General features: G+C 34.4%; 3 protein-coding genes across 6 annotated transcripts in view; all 3 read right to left on the bottom strand.

Annotated features, from left to right (window-relative positions):
• Nucleotides 1–4,284: 4,284 nt before the first annotated feature.
• Nucleotides 4,285–11,736, bottom strand: LOC110108321 (zinc finger-containing ubiquitin peptidase 1). Of its 4 annotated transcripts, none has more exons than XM_020838909.2 (8): nt 11,693–11,736; nt 7,621–7,693; nt 7,408–7,501; nt 6,166–7,022; nt 5,945–6,059; nt 5,533–5,628; nt 5,342–5,439; nt 4,285–4,615 (listed from the first exon to the last, which is right to left on the bottom strand). In XM_020838909.2, exons 2-7 carry the CDS (start codon nt 7,677–7,679, stop codon nt 5,350–5,352), a joined length of 1,311 nt encoding a protein of 436 aa, XP_020694568.1. In that variant the 5' UTR covers nt 7,680–7,693; nt 11,693–11,736; the 3' UTR covers nt 4,285–4,615; nt 5,342–5,349. The 4 variants fall into 4 exon arrangements, with proteins under 4 accessions (XP_020694568.1, XP_020694569.1, XP_020694567.1 ...); XM_020838910.2 differs by lacking the exon at nt 11,693–11,736 and adding an exon at nt 10,148–10,415 and having other exon boundaries at nt 7,621–7,666; XM_020838908.2 differs by lacking the exon at nt 11,693–11,736 and adding an exon at nt 10,148–10,413.
• Nucleotides 11,737–12,405: 669 nt separating this feature from the next.
• LOC110108330 lies at nt 12,406–13,565 on the bottom strand. Its single transcript, XM_028699414.1, has 2 exons — nt 13,438–13,565; nt 12,406–13,213 (listed from the first exon to the last, which is right to left on the bottom strand). Exons 1-2 carry the CDS (start codon nt 13,563–13,565, stop codon nt 12,631–12,633), a joined length of 711 nt encoding a protein of 236 aa, XP_028555247.1. The 3' UTR covers nt 12,406–12,630.
• Nucleotides 13,566–15,219: 1,654 nt separating this feature from the next.
• The window catches only part of LOC110108320, a 13,917-nt gene continuing 12,417 nt past the window's right edge, over nt 15,220–16,719 (bottom strand). Inside the window, exon 5 of the mRNA XM_028699413.1 lies at nt 15,220–16,074. Within this exon, the coding sequence (XP_028555246.1) occupies nt 15,518–16,074 (557 nt within the window). The 3' untranslated portion in view covers nt 15,220–15,517. The remainder of the gene's footprint in view (nt 16,075–16,719) is intronic.

The following is a 16,719-nucleotide window of genomic DNA, read 5'->3' as shown; positions in this document are numbered from 1 at the left end:
GCTTTATCTATATGTTCCTTTAACATGGAATTGTATTTTGAAATAATAACATAAGCCTAAGATTTGAAATCATTGACATAAATATCATGACATTTAAAATCAGTGACATAGCTGTATCATGGCATTCATAAACATTGATAAAATGTAAAATTAATTAGAATATATGTCATAATAATAGCATGGCATTTATAGTAAAAAAATATAGCAATATTTTAGTATTGGATTCATAGGCATAAGTCATAACAATAACCTCCTAATTTAGGTTACAATGAAACATTCATTTTTATCTAATTTATGGTCTTCTTACTAATCTGTTTCAAAGGATATATCACTTACACATAAATGAATCTCCACTTGATATACAACATTATCTTGCTAACATACATACCTAGAAACTTGTGTGGAATAAACACGAGTAAATAATATTCTAAATCACGTGTCTAATTATTTAAATGACTAAGAAACTCTTATAATATTTTAACTCGGGCAAATGTATAGTCATTGGCAGACTTTATTCAAGTCCCAAAAATCAATCCATGCATGAATCGGACCATTTTTTCTCTTCATTTAGATGATAGTTGCATCCAGTTGCCTTATTTTTTTATCCTAGATGAAACCAGCAAATGAACTTATTGGTTCCGGTGAATTCTTGTTCCCCAAATTTAAGTCTCATAATCTTAGTGTATGCTTGACAGATTGTACTTTGTGATTAATGAAGAGCTTGTAGATTGCTACATCTAGAGACAAGTCTAACATTTATTATTGTTCCAAGCAAAGGAATAATTATACTAAAGGATAAATAGTTTTAGATATTCTATGTTCTTAAATGAAAGAGCAACTTTCACGCAAGTAGGTCTATGATCATTCTCTGTGCTGAGGATGATTTATCGAAGCTCATCAATTGTATCTAGGTCGTCTTCTTTAAACTATTTAAGAGCCTCTTTAAAATAAATAATAAGAACCTCGATTTATGGGTTGACTTCCTCGAGAGGTATTGAAGGACCAAAGTTGAAATCACTTCTTCCAAGCTCACTTCCACATTCTAAGTTGTAAACTCTATGGGTTGACTTCCTTTTCAATTTGCAGACAATGATCCCAAGCTCATTGTGGCCTCTTCTTTGAGGAACGTATAAGATTTTGAACTTCTCTACCTCAGTAGTTGAGAAGGAAGTTCATGTTTGGTGTGAGCAAATGGCACAGTTGTTACTAATATGATGCTCCAGGAATTTTGGAGTCAGCCAGTCTCACTTGGGAGATTGAGGCTTTATGAAGGACTAAGCCCTGGTTTTCCAGTATTTATGAGTTATGTGAGTGCCTTTAGATTGATGGAGAAATAATTAATTTTCCTCATCTTTTGTGCCATTGCCAAGGTGAGGTATTTTGTTTTGATATATAAATGAAAAGGTCCTTTAAATTGAGCCACTGTAGCTGATTCTTGCCCTTCACTTTCAAGATTGTAGCTTTCGATTGTGCTTTTACAAATTGGATGGATTACTTATCTTTGTATAAGGTTGGTACCATTTGAATTCTTTATGATGAAATGTTTAGCATCATGCATCAAGAATGGCGGCATGTCTTGCTTGATTCGAACCTCATCATTATAAGTGTCTTTGCTTTATTGATGGATGATGGATGCCACAATATCATACTCATCGATCCATGATCATCGGAAGAGTGCTTTGAAAAAAGTATCATAGGGTTTGGTTGGGAAAACTTTTTGCCAGATTTGTTTTTTATATAACAATTATAATTTTATTTTATCATTACTTTCTCATTATTTTTCAAAAATTTCTGTGATAGAAAGTTGCTTCACAACCAATTTTATAAAACGCTGCAACCGTCTCAAACAAAACCCACAATTGATTATGCTCAATCTTCCTCAAGAGGAGATCATCATTATCGAAGATAATTACAAAAGAGCTTTGCACATATTAGGGCTTTCATGTTGTGCTCCTTCATAATGATCAGGATTTTGCAATGCATTGTTGAGCATATCCTAGATGCTTTTCAATACTGGTTAACTTTGGGAGGTGGCCCAGAATACTATAATTCATGACAACTTTGATAATTTCTAGGATTTATTAGGAGCCTGTGACAAAGAAACATCATTAATTTAATTCTTCTTTTGTTGGGGAGTAGAGACTAGTTTGTTTGTCATCTCCCTGAATGAGCTATCATCAATGAAGAGGCTCTAAACTCACTAATTTAGATTCATTAGTCATCTGCGTTACTGTCAAACTAGTGACATTTAATTTTGAGGACCATCAATTTGAAGTCCTCCTTTGAGTTAGTGAATGGAGGCATCGTATAAATATGATTTATAAAGGATTGATAGGGTCCCTTTTAAGGGTCCTCTAGATTGGATTGATGAAAATTGCTTGGTAAGTAGGCTGACCCAATTAGTCAATATTGGTTTGATTTCTGATAATGCATGTTTTATTGCTTATATTGAGACTATTACTCATTAAGAATTTTGGATCAACTACTATATAACAAAATTGAACTAAGGTTCTGAATCTATCTATATATTTGTCTGATCGACCAAATCAACATTGTGCATTTAAATTGAGTCATTTGATCAATAAATGTTGTCGATACACTTGCATAAATATTAACAAATATGAATCATTTGCAATATTTCTATTTTTTTATGCTCTTCGTGACCTCTAAGGTTCTTACCCCCTTTTTTAAGGGTGATTTGATTTGCTAAAAGAGGAATGCAAAATAAAAGAAATGTAGTGTAACATAATATGTAAGTGTTTGTTTTGATTAAAAAGGAATGCAATACAAATTCTAGTGAAATCTTTTTTCACTCAATCATTCATTTTTTATGTATTGGAAACTCATAGATTTGATTGACATCACAAGCCAATTGTATTGCCGTCATTAGCCATTGTTGGTCATCGACTATCTCCCATGACAGACCACAACCACTACTGCACGTCGATTATCACTACTAACCATCGCCACCGCCGACCAAAACCCAATGAATGAGATCTTGAGTGTTATTTTGTAGAACTCTTCATGTTTAACAAACATTTATATTTTTGATGTATTTAATTGATATTTTTTCGTAAATCCTTACAAAATATTATATGGTAGGGGAGACGAGTACAACATATGCTTGCATATACGTCACACATGCTACATAAGAACATAGATGGTATAGTGAGCCTGATGGAGACGCATGTAAGATTTTAAAATTATATTTGCATATTTAATTATGAAAACTAATTAAAATTATATTTGCATATTTAATTATGAAAACTAATTAAAATTATATTTGCATATTTAAACTTATTTATTATATATTTAATATAATTTTTTTTTTGTACCAACTCAAGCCAGTTACAAATATGATCCATTGAGAAAAAAATAAATAAAATCCAGTCACCAATAGCTAGTCTGGTTCTGATCATTTTTTTTTAGTTTTGTATTTGGAACTCTTTGTTTTTCGTTTTTTTTATTCGTTCCGATCATTTTTTGTTCGTGCTTTTGTTTTTTTAGTTTTTGTTAAAATTATAGTTTTTCATATTTTTATATGGTACTTATATATATAATTTAATTATTCATAAATATAAAATTTAAAAAATCATCAGTGGCTACGAGCTTAATATTTTAAAAAATTTAATAAAACTAGTCGCTGAACGCTTCGCTTATGCCCTCGTCTACATCTGCCCGCCATACATTTGAGAAGCCATCAAAGGGCAGCCACTTTAAAGAAGTTGAGGGACCTGCTAGACAAGGTTCGCGGCCAATTTGGATGCACCACATCATCCAATGCATTATGCATTGGGTGACATGTCTCTTCACCGCACGTAATAATTTTTCCTTCCTCTCTCTCTCTCTCCCCCTCCATCCCTCCCTTTTGCTTAATAATTAGGTGCAGAGTCCAAACATAGAGATATGTCTTAACTCCAATAAAATCTTGACACGTGGAGTAAACACATGGATATTTAATTCGATTTATTTTTTACTTTATATATTTAATGTATCCATGGAACTTTAAGCTACGCGCACCAAAAGTGCATGTAAAACGCAATCAAAGCGCAGTAAACAAGCGCAAGTAAAGCAAAAAAAAAAACGCAACCAAAGTGCACTCCACTTGTCAAATTTTAAATGAAATTTGAATATCCGGATGTATCTCTACATCCGGACTCCGCACCTAATAATTTATCCTCCCTTTTCTCTGTACCAGCATTTGCAAATGAGAGAGTGAGTGGCATTCCCAATAGGAGGTGCTTGTGCACCGGCAACAATGAGAATGAAGAAGAGGAGCCATGATGACCATACCCTAGTCGTAAATTGCTTGGCTATGAGAAAGCCTGATTGAAAAGGAATTCCTCTCAAACATCAACACCTGAGAGAGCTTGCTACTTTTGAGAAGCTCTAAAACGGTGATGGGTCGCCAGATCCAACAGAGCATAGCTAAAATACTACAAAATGTCTAGGATACACCCAACTTCACTTCATATGAATTATTATGCGTGGACACCGAACGCCGTCCAGAGTCCAATGAAAATGTGTCACATCACCCTCTACTTGGTACCGCAGCTAGATACTGATGGTGTGGTTGCACCTGATTCGCCTCTGGACGATAAGCTATATCCGGTGTCTGCACAGAATAATCTCTCCCCCACTTCAGATGAATTATTATGTGCGGACAAGGCGGAGCATGCTAAAGTATGACAGAAGTTGCTAAAGTAAGTATTTCTCAATCCAAAGAGAGCATTGATGACTATCATTTGCTTAATGGAAGCTTCCAATTAGATTGAAGGTGGAGGTCAAGTCACCATCGATGACTCAAGTAAACTTGGGAATTGATGATGATACCCGATGATATTAGATCCTTGGTCCCAAATGAGAAGGTAGAGAAGATGTTACTACGAAATGAATGAGCTGCTCTACTGCCCAAGATGCAAAGTCTTGGCGGTACAGATGGAATGCCAATCTTTTTGCAATGGATTTTTGGAAAAGCAATAGTGAAGAGCAGTGCCGAAAGAAGCCACAATCAGCAAAAAATTTGTGCAAGCATGCAATTCTTAGCCGTCCATAGGCTTTAAGTACAGAATTGATTTATGTAATGGAATAAGGTAAGGTTGTCGAACGTGAAAAGGATACCCATTTTACAACATTTGTCAAAATTATTCAAGTAAAAGAGCTAGATGCCTTCTTGACTGACCTAAAAGGGTGCCTTATTCTATGCTAAGTATACATTATAAAATAGAGAAAATTTATCACAAAAATGCTAATCTGATGTACTCGCTATGAATGGTCTTCATTAGATTAGTATAAGAAAATTATCAGAGATAATAAAATGGGTGTATACATATAAAAATACCATTGACTTCATCGTTTGTAGAATCTGATGTACTCGCTATGAATGGTCTTGAGATCTTCCCATTCCTCATAGGAAACTCCAGGATCAACGTAACATAACTAAAAGCACGTAGTAAGATTAGATGAAGTTAATCAGAATCCACACCAAGCAAGGATATGGAGAGAGAGAGAGAGAGAGAGAGAGAGAGAGACCTGGTACTGTGGCTTTTTCAGTGTGTGAATTCCTCTTTTTATAAGCTTCTGCCATCCATTATTATCTCTTAGAGTCTTCTCTAAATCTCTTGTCCTCTAAAACCAATTATAGAAATGATGTACCTCCATGATGAAGAGATAATGAAAATAACAGGCCATGTTTGCCAGTCATTGAACCTAGGACTGTAGGCGTCGGAGTACGAGAGATTATTACGCGCGGTGTCCGGATGGTCCGGAGGCGAATCTGGACGCGCCATGTCACCCGGATACACTAGGCCCCGGGTGACGTGGCGCGTCCAGATTAGCCTCCAAACGAATCCGGATGTTGCACATAATAATTTTCCTCGAGGTACATGCTCTACAGTGCAAGAAGCTCTATGCCTTAACAAAGTGCATGATAAAGTTAGCTTACCTGGCCAGGATCTAGAATCAATAGAGAATATCTTTCTTCAGGCCCTTTCACAGACTTCTGCATTTGGATTCCAACGACAGTTCTTGAATGGCCATCATGCTGGAAATACAAAGGCCTGTTTATTGGGGGGAAATTTTTTTTCATGTTCAGAAAAGAGTGAGGGGATCTAATAATTTTGGTGTGAAAATGAAATCTAATTGGAATAACTGGAACTAACTTACGTTTTCTGGCTTATAAAAGCATCTTGAAGATCATCTAACCTACAGCTTGCCTCATGAGTAAAGTAATTCCAGATCCACTCCATGAGAACCTGATCTCCGCTGATATTCTCTCCTTTATAAGAGCTATCATGATCTTGTATGCTGCTGTTCTTTTCACTTTGGCTTCGCTGTAAGAACTTGTCCATTGGCCCGTACACTTGTTTTTCAATCATTTTGCATCTAAAATATCCAGGGTTTGAATGTTTTCCATGCTTCCAACTTGTATAAGATGTTGATGGCGAAGAAGATGGTAAACTATCGAAGTCCACAACCCTAGCCCGAAGTCCAAAGGAACGGAAGAGTGCTGCGCATTCGGTAGTACCAATCCATTTTTTTGAGCCGTAGACTTCCTTGTTAAAAGAATTTGAACCAGGTACATCAAATCCTCTTTCCCAGGCAATCTCAAGCCACCTTTGGAGCGAAGGAATATCAGGAACAAATTCTGAGCCACCAAACAAAACATCCCTTGCTTCTTTTCTTTGCATCAACAAATGAGAGCTAAGCATTTGAATGTTTCGCCAACCACAACCCCAGCCATAATCTTCTGATTCAACACTTTGATAATGATCGATATAACCTGATATTACGCTTATACATTTTCTATTTTCTAACTGGAGGCATCTCCTCAATAAGTTCATGATGCCACCTTCAACTCTGTAGAAGGTGCTTTTAGTCTGCAAGCCCACTAAACAAGATATCCGTTCTTGAAGGAGAACTTCCCTCAATCCAAGATGATTTTCATTGAAGGTTGATTTGCTAATTTCTGAACTCCCTCCGGAAAAACCACCAGAAGGCTGCTCAAGATAAGCTGGTGCATCCTGCAAAAGTACCGAATTAACATTTTCTATTTTACGTGGCCTTCAACATGTTTTAATCAGAAGTCTGTCAAAATCCATCATACATCTTAGCTCCATGCTCATTATGAGTTTTAAAAGACTTAGTTAAATGAGCTTGAATGGTCATTTTAACACCCCCAAAATGCATGAAACCCAAAAGAATCCATCAGACATGAAGGGATTGAAAATCCATGATGCAACAATTTCACAAATTAATAAAGATTAATTTATATTACAATACCAAAAGAAGGCTTGGAAATTTCGTCATTTATCACTTATGTACATGATTTACCACCAGATGACAGAAGTTTAAATACTTCAAAAAAATGTTGAACTATTAGAAGTGCTTCATAAAATGCAAGTCTACCTTGAGCCTTGAGGTTGGGAGTTCGAGTGAAATTTGTCTTGCTAGTTGCATGTCCTTTTCAAAATCATCTTCTAAAAAATGATTGTTTGCATGCCTACACAAAATTCATGGGAAAAATATATATTTTTATAAAGAAAAACAAATCAAAACCAGCCTTTGAAAATGCAATATCAGATATTATGTGTTTTGGGAAATGCTAGAATGTGAGCATACCATTCAAGCTCAGCAGGAAGAACATTACATTGGCAGAAAGGGCAAACTGAAAACATCATCAGCTTTCAGTCTCCTAATTAAACATTGTACCATACCACATAATTAATGAACAGGAAAATTGATCAAATCAAAAGCAAGAAAATGCAAAGATTATCTAGGTTATGCAAAGGTAAAAAGAAAAGAAGAAGGCCAACTTGAACAGCTCAATAGAAGATCCGATGTATAACAGAGTAGTCAATAATGAGTACTGGAGTAACAGTGATTCCAATATCAGCAGGATGAAGAAATACACTGAAAACAAAACAAGTACATAAACCAAGTATGACCATACATATTTCATGACAGTTCAGCACATCCAACCATATCTAACCAAACTAGAGGACAATCATAGAAGATCAAATACTGCAAGTAGCGAATAAATGATACTCATTTCTAACTTTAATGCCGACAGAGGTATAGGCTTTTCATGTCTGAGAGTTTAAAAACGTTATCACAATAAGTGCAGTTCCTCCACCTGATACCATACGAACCTGCCTATTACAAACAACAAAGGTTGTTGACCTAAAAAATGGGGAACGAAACCTTACCTACAGCAGCCCATACCCACGAACCTGTTTTGCACTTCGCCCTTGCACAACCCTCACTAAACCCAGGCCATGCCTTAGATGTCGTATGTGTGACCTCACCATAACTATTTGCTGACGGTGACAAATAGAAAATAACCTTAGTTCATGAAAGGTCAATGTCTTGTTTAACATATAATCAGAGTTTATTCTTAAATGATCTCTTGTCAGTAAAGATGTGGCACGTGTACTCTAACTTGTGATTTTGACGCCATAGGGCATCACATATAAACGGTTATGATCGGAGCTATTTGGTCAAGTGATTTTGCAGCGAAATAACACCAATAAATTGCAACCATGGCCAAAACCCATAAGTTCTTCAATGACTAAAAATCACTTGAGTAATGAATCATAAGGAGCAACTCTGTTAGCTAAAGTTGGTCGACTCAAAATTATCCCTTTAAACAAACATTCACATAAGTCTAAAATATACTATTAAATGAATCAACCCATGGTTACTAATAAGCATTCTTCAATCAGGTTGGGTCGATTATTTCCTCTTATTAAGTAGACCATAAACCATGATAACTTGAGACAATAGAATCATGAGACCTCAATCGAGTTTATCATTATGCCCCCACTATCCACTTTGAGTCTAGGAGGATAAAGTTCAAATCCCAATACCAAATTTATTATTTCTATATGCTCAGTACATCATGTCGATCAAACAAGTAGCCTTAATCAATAGTTCTTGCTCGTTACCAAGAGTGGCAATTAACCGTAGGATTTTTATGCATATGAAAAATCTAAAACCAGATCATAAATCCTCGTAAAATAAACGTGAAATATTTAGATAGTGTTTTATCTTCAATTTAATGTCTTCTAACAATTTAACGTTGAATCATTCTAAACTCTCCTAGTGAGAGGCCAGGATGCAAATTTTTGGAGCCCACAAAGGTATACAATAAGACACACAATCAGAGAAAAATGTATAACCAAAATGAGTATATCAAGCATAAAAATTGGAGTAATATGAAGTCAATAATTTAATTAATTATTTAAGTGTTACTTAGCTGCAAGTAGTATTTAATTCAACTATAATTTAGTAAATCTTATAAATCCAAAATTAATAAATCCTAACAAAGTTTTGCAAGTAATATGTTTTGGATAAATTCTAGTAAATTATTTGGCAAGATTTAGCCTAAAATGGGAGAAATTTAGGATTTAATTTCTATTGCTAAAAAACCTATTTGGCAAGACTTAACCTAAATCCTGACTAAATCTTGCAACCAAACAGAAAAGATATTGTTTGCTCTTATATTGAACATGTTACTCTAAGAAAACGTGGTTTTCATTCAATAAATAACTAATAGGCGCGAGAAAGCGTAGACACACAGAAATTTTCATTTTTTTAAGATCTCCAAGCTACTAGAGCCATTGAACCACTACATGATTGACGTAAAATATTACTGTTAATACAAATAGCAACCAGATTAAAAGTACAGATCCTAGAAACGACCTTATCAAAGCAAAGTGGCAATTCCCTGGAAACCAAACTGTTTCTATCCATTGAATAAATGACTAATAAGCGCAAGAAAACGTAAATGCATACAGATTTTCATTCTAAGATCTCCGAGCTACTAAGAGCCATTGAACCACTACAAGGTCGCAGTAAAACATTGCTGCAAATACAAATACACAATCTGCTTAAAGGGATAGATCCTGAAAAAGACCTCCTCAAAATAAAGCGACGAATCCTTGGAAACTAACCTATTTCTATCCAAGTTTAAAATCGACGGGCATCAAATCAGTTATTTTAAATATGCATAGAAATTTCTCCAATGGCGTATTATCGAGTAGCCAAAATCTCAGAAGCCGATACAAAATCGATCGCAGTTTCAAGTAAAAAAAAGAAGATTGAAAAGATGATACCAAACAGTCGAACTAAGGCGTAAAGCGGTTACCGTGTTACGGGAGAGGAAGAGACGGTACGGTGATGGATAGAGTGCTCTAATGGTGGACCTTCGAAGTGAAAAGAGAGCTCGCCCGATTGCGGGAACGTCGGGAAGGCACGGGTTTCTGGATTATATCCACTGCGCACGCAACCCGCACTGGAGACTTTTTTGGTTCGTGAAAATTGTTAAAAATGTGAAGAGTGGAGTCGTTATATTGAGAACAATTATTTATAAAAAAATTTAATTTTGTGTGTCCTGTAACGCCAAAATTACGAAAAATGTCTTCGCTTTTACTTCCTGATCAATTATTTAAAATCAGCTGCAACAAATATTGATTTGAACTAAAAAAAAAAAAAAAAAAACTTTATTGTAGCAAAATTTATGTTGCTTGAACCCTGTTTGTACAAACGTTCTAACTATCTTATAATTTTAGGGTTTAGGGTTGTGGCAGCAGCTTTACATAGCGGTTGTGGTGGTCGTCTCTTTTAGATACAATAGACTCTGCTTTAGTAGATATGTCACTGATTGATACAGCGGAGTGCAATTATAGTAGCTACGGAAACATAAAATTTAAGTTAGATATATTAATGTAAATCATCAAGAATCGATTTGATTGGGCATGAATCTTAACACGTATTTCAATTGAAAATTTTCATAATTAAATTTAGGATTATTTGAACTTTGATTTTAGCGAACTTATAGTCAATTTGAATATCTCGTCAAGACAAATCCATCAACACAAAAGAATAGTCCAACCCAAATCCAAATGAGCCGAGAAATTAAATCACAATATGAGTTCTCATGAGGTTAATTGGATGATCAAATAATTTCCAAATTTCACATATTTATGATCAAATTAAGTGTCTCAATGAGATGAATCTAACAAGCCCAAAACCATCTAATTCTAACATCTTGAAGACACTAATCAAAGAATTCAATACGGGTTGTTTGATGGTATGCTATGAAAGTTAGTAATAATTATGGAGAATGTTAGACATAAAAATTTATCGATAGGTTCTCACCCTCTATATGATGGACGTTTGCTTGAGACTCATCATAACTAAAGGCTTCAAGAATTTCGGAGCTCCAATCGCACAACCAGCAAACCACTATCTTCGAATCACTCCCCATCCACCACCATCACACAACCACCAGACACCTGCACTCTATTCACCAATCTTCAAAATATTCCCAAATATTTTATTTTAATTTAAAAATTACTATGGCATGTCTCTCTCTTCTCTTCAAAGGTCAACATTTTAGAATAGTTATTAATATTATGATATAGTCTTGATTTGAAATAGTTTTCTTATTATTTTCTATTGCAGCTTCTTAATATAAAAATTTATTGAATGCAACAAAAAGGTATTGCTCAAAAGCTATTCCAAAAAAAAAAAGCCATAATTACACTTATGATAATTAAAAAACAAATCATCTTACAAAAAACAGAGCAGTCGGACACAAATCAACGGCCACAGATCTATAATCACTTTTCCTATTATGTACATGAAGAAGAAAAAACTTGTGATTTCTGAGGTATTGAAGTCACCTTACCAGGAATTTTTGCCATTGGAAAGCTTCAATCCTTAAAGAACTATGGAGTCAGAAAAAAGAATTTCTGCTGTTGTGTTCAGTGCGAGTACTAATTATATAAATAACCTGAATCAATAAGCTGTGAAGATTTAGCACCCAAGATTTAGCAATATATTTCATTTCATCACAACTTGGTTAAGGATCTTGTTACTTGTTAGTGCCATTGAAAAGGAAATCAAATAATAGGATTGAAATATGCTAAGGAATTATGCCTTTTCTGATAGATTTCAGAATGAGAATCAAATTTAAAATCATCTAAGAGCAAATAAATGGAAGAAAACAAATGTGCAAAATAACTCAGAATTTTTACACAAGTTCGCTAAATTGATGATTAATTCATGTTGGTTTCGCTATAGTTTTCATCATGAAATTTTTACGGGAGAAATTCAGGCTTCTTTTGAGACAGCTTTCTAAAATAATTTTTTAGTACAAAATTTTTAATTCAAGAAATTTTTGGACTAAAAAACTGCTTTAGAAAGCAGTACAAAAATTGTTCCAAACAAAACCTCAATCTCATACGCTATGTATGTTATTTTTTTAATATCTTTTGATAAAATGCTAAGAACAATCAATCCACATAACATCTTAGCGTAAAACTTTTTTTCATAGATTATAGATATCAATTATGCTTTACAAGCTTAAACATCAAATACATCCAATAAAGTTTCACAATCCAACAACAACAACAACAATAAGCCTTTATACCACTAAGTGGAATTATGATCTACAACATAACATTTGGAAAAAAAAAATCTACAACATTTGGAAAAGAACAATTAAACGCGAAATACCAAATAAAATCAGAATCACATAGATCCACTACAGATGTACTTCCAAAATCATATGAAAATATTAAGATATAGCACAAAGACAAGAACAAAATCACATACAAATTATGATCACTTAGCAGTCAAAGTAGTGAAAACAGCTTCAGTAATAACATGAGTCCTCTTTGTAAAGCCCAGTCCAAATAAATGATTAATGTAAACCTTCCCTTCCTTCACTGTCGCCGAAGTAGCAAGGCGATGCAAAGGTCCAATATATCTTTCTGTAACAGTTGCAGTATTCCAATCATCAAAACTCTCCAGAATTCTAGCAGATGGTGTGCCTGCAACTACTAACTTAGTTTGTGACAGAAGCTCCAAGCCATCTCCCAAAAGAAGGGAGCCTGTAACTTGTACAACTCTTACATCCTCTGTTTTTATATCAACCTTGAAGAGATAGCCACCAGCTGTGTGTACGACAAGAAGATAGCCATTTTGGTGGTATACAATCCCATTAAGCCCAAAAACGTTTCTGTACCATTCTTTTTTTTGGACAAAGATATTGTTCCTTATGATTGAAAGCAATTCACCATTCGATCCAACTTTCCATATCTTGTTTGCTTTTGTATCAGTAACGTAAGCATTGCCATCATCATCCACAGCCACGTCGTCAGCAAATGAAGGTTCGTCATCTATATTGTACAGCCGAAGTAAGATATATTAGATTTAGTAGGAATAGGAAGGACTGAATATAATATCTGAAAAAAATTATAGAAGATAAAAATCTTGGAAAGTAAGGCATAAAAAAGATACTGACCATGCTAGTGAATATCAAGTTTTTAAAGGTGGTCATGTGTGATATTCAAATAGTTGATCTCAGTTCCCAAGAAAGGAGGAGGATCCCACTTGGCGCACTCCCTTAGCCAGCCACCGCTCCTGTACCTGAGGGAGCCATTTGTAGCGGTAGCTGCCCGCTCATGGGACGCGATTAGGGCGATTGGTATAGCAGTGGCGAGGAGTAGAAGTGCCCAAGTGCGGCGCCCACTGTACCCGCAGCTGTTAGTCGCCATTGTAGGAGGAAGATCGGAGGTGCGTTAATTGCTGATGCGCAGAGAAGAAGCGAGTGAACCACGCAGGAAAGAGAGAATAGGCGAGTTTGGTGCCGGTTTGTCGGTGGAATTCAGCGAGCTGTTGACTGAAGAAATTGTCCAAGGGAGTCTGATTGGTGACGTAATTCCTGAAATTTTGCAGAATGGTTGGGATTAATGGTAAACGAGAAGAGTCCAACCTGAATAATTTCTCTTGCGGCATGAACTCCAACTTTATTTATAACTTTAAGCCATAACATAATGGTTATTATTTACATTAACTATTATAATAAAATGATTAAAAATAGAGAAATTAAAATGTTAGTAATAAAGAATCAGTTATCAATATATTTTCTATTAATATAATAAATATCGTACAAAAATAAACAAAAATTTATACAAAATAATATAATAAAAAACGCATAAAATATTTTTTATGAGAATCTACTTGAATCTAACAAAAAGACATGGGCTATATATATAGATCTTCAAATTTATATGAATGGTACATCTTTTTGAATTATTTTTGAAATCTAAGGAAATTATCAAACTTTTATTATAAATTAGAAATTAAACTTAGTTTCTGCAAAAGCAGATTTGCAGAATAGAATTTCTTTTTACATTAATTGAGGTTTCTTTTGGGACAACTTCTTTCCTACTTTCTAAAATAAATTTTTAATACAAAAAATTTTTGAATTAGAAATTTTTTATTAAAAAATAGTTTTATAAAGCAACATAGAAGCTATCCCAAATGATGGCTAAGACAGATAAAATATGCATTAACTTTAAAAGAAAATGAGGCAAAAGGATTGATATTTTCTTCAGGGAGGATGAAAAGGGAAAACAAGCATGAAATGAAGAACTAGTAAGATCAGATTTTATAATCAAACCATCTTACAAAAAACAGAGCAGTCGGACACAAATCAACGACCACAGATCTAATATCATTTTTCCTATTATGTACATGAAGAAGAAAAAACTTCGGATTTCTGAGGTATTGAAGTCACCTTACCAGGAATTTTTGCCATTGGAAAGCTGCAATCCTGAAAGAACTATGGAGTCAAAAAAAAAAATATTTGTTGCAGCTCTCAGTTCGAGTGCTAATCATATAATTAACCTGAATCAATAAGCTGTGAAGATTTAGCACCCACGATTTAGCAATAGATTTCATTTCATCACAACTTGGTTAAGGATCTTGTTACTTGTTAGTGCCATTGAAAAGGAAATCGAATAATAGCATTGAAATATGCTAAGGATTATGCCTTTTGCTGATAGATTTAAGAATGAGAATCAAATTTAAAATCATCTAATAGCAAATAAATGGAAGAAAACAAATGTGCAAAATCACTCAGAATTTTTACACAAGTTCGCTAGATTGATGATTAATTCATGTTGGTTTCGCTGTAGTTTTCATCATGAAATTTTTACAAGAGAAATTCAGGCTTCGTTTGGGACAGCTTTCCAAAATAACTTTTTAGTACAAAATTTTTAATTCAAAAAAATTTTGGAGTAAAAAACTGCTTTATAAAGCAGTACAAAAACTGTTCCGAACAAAACCTCAATCTCATACACTATGTATGTTATTTTTTTAATCTCTTTTGATAAAATGCTAAGAATAATCAATCCACATAACATCTTTGCGTAAGAATTTTTTTCATAGATATCAATTATGCTCCACAAGCTTAAATATCAAATACATCCAATAAAGCTTCACAATTCAACAACAACAACAACAAGCCTTTATCCCACTAAGTAGAATTATGATCTACAACATAACATTTGGAAAAAAAATCTACAACATTTGGAAAAGAACAAACGCGAAATACCAAATAAAATCAGAATCACATAGATCCACTGCAGATGTACTTCCAAAACCATATGAAAATATTAAGATATAGCACACATACAAGAACAAAATCACATACAAATTATGATCACTTAGCTTTCAAAGCAGTGAAATCAGCTGCAGTAATAACATGAGTCCTCCTTGTAACGCCCAGTCCCAATAAATGATTAAGGTAAACCTTCCCTTCCTTCACTGTCGCCGAAGTAGCGATGCGATGCAAAGGTCCAATAAATCTTTCTGTAACAGTTGCAGTATTCCAATCATCAAAGCTCTCCAGAATTCTAGCAGATGGTGTGCCTGCAACTACTAACTTAGTTGGTGACAGAAGCTCCAAGCCATCTCCCAAAAGAAGGGAGCCTGTAACTTGTACAACTCTTACATCCTCTGTTTTGATATCAACCTTGAAGAGATAGCCACCAGCTGTGTGTATGACAAGAAGATAGCCATTTTGGTGGTATACAATCCCATTAAGCCCAACAAAGTTTCTGTACCATTCTTTTTTTTGGACAAAGATATTGTTCCTTATGATTGAAAGCAATTCACCATTCGATCCAACTTTCCATATCTTGTTTGCTTTTGTATCAGTAACGTAAGCATTGCCATCGTCATCCACAGCCACATCGTCAGCATATGAAGGTTCGTCATCTATATTGTATTACCGAAGTAAGATATATTAGATTTAGTAGGAAGGACTGAATATAATATCTGAAAATTTTTTTAGAAGATATAAATCTTTGAATGTAAGGCATAAAACAGATACAGACCATGCTGGTGAATATTAAGTTTTTAAAGGTGGTCATGTGTGATATTCAAATAGTTGATCTCAGTTCCCAAGAAAGGAGGAGGATACCACTTGAGGTAGAGTTCTTTAGTTGGTATTTGAAGTTATTCCTTGAACAAATAGTAAGTGGAGCTTATGCGGATATCAGTACGAAGATTTGGCGCGTCTATCACAGGAGGCGTCGTAAATCGACGACTATAATTTAAATCTTAAATTATGAGTTATTTTCTGAATTTTAGCTCTTATTTTATGTTATTTCCTGTTTTACCCCCCTAGGTTAGTTTATGTGAGTGTTGTTGATGTGAAACATAATGCGCAGGAGCTCATTAAGGAATTTAAGAACAAGTTGGCAATGTAATTCCACTCAATAGCTTATTGTAATAACAAGGCAATTCAATAAAGAATCTTAGTTTTTCACTTACTTAGGCGAAGGAGCGCATGTAGATTAATCATACCTAGTAGATAAACAAAAATAGTGGCAATACTAAGAGCTATTAACCAACAATCCA

The sequence above is a fragment of the Dendrobium catenatum genome, unplaced genomic scaffold, assembly GCF_001605985.2.
Source record: "Dendrobium catenatum unplaced genomic scaffold, ASM160598v2 fragScaff_scaffold_1282, whole genome shotgun sequence".
Classification (NCBI taxonomy): domain Eukaryota; kingdom Viridiplantae; phylum Streptophyta; class Magnoliopsida; order Asparagales; family Orchidaceae; genus Dendrobium; species Dendrobium catenatum.
The sequence above is the reverse complement of the archived record's forward strand: the minus strand, read 5'-3'. Positions and strand labels throughout refer to the sequence as shown.

Excerpts from the sequence above, each read along its gene's own strand:
- LOC110108321 (XM_020838909.2), bottom strand. The coding sequence starts at position 7,679 with ATGATGTTTTCAGTTTGCCCTTTCTGCCAATGTAATGTTCTTCCTGCT. Across the intron at positions 7,023-7,407 it reads TCCCAACCTCAAGGCTCAAG|GATGCACCAGCTTATCTTGA; the intron begins GTAGACTTGCAT and ends GTACTTTTGCAG. Across the intron at positions 5,629-5,944 it reads TGATTCTAGATCCTGGCCAG|AGGACAAGAGATTTAGAGAA; the intron begins GTAAGCTAACTT and ends AATTGGTTTTAG.
- LOC110108330 (XM_028699414.1), bottom strand. The coding sequence starts at position 13,565 with ATGGCGACTAACAGCTGCGGGTACAGTGGGCGCCGCACTTGGGCACTT. Across the intron at positions 13,214-13,437 it reads GCTACAAATGGCTCCCTCAG|TATCTTACTTCGGCTGTACA; the intron begins GTACAGGAGCGG and ends CTAAATCTAATA.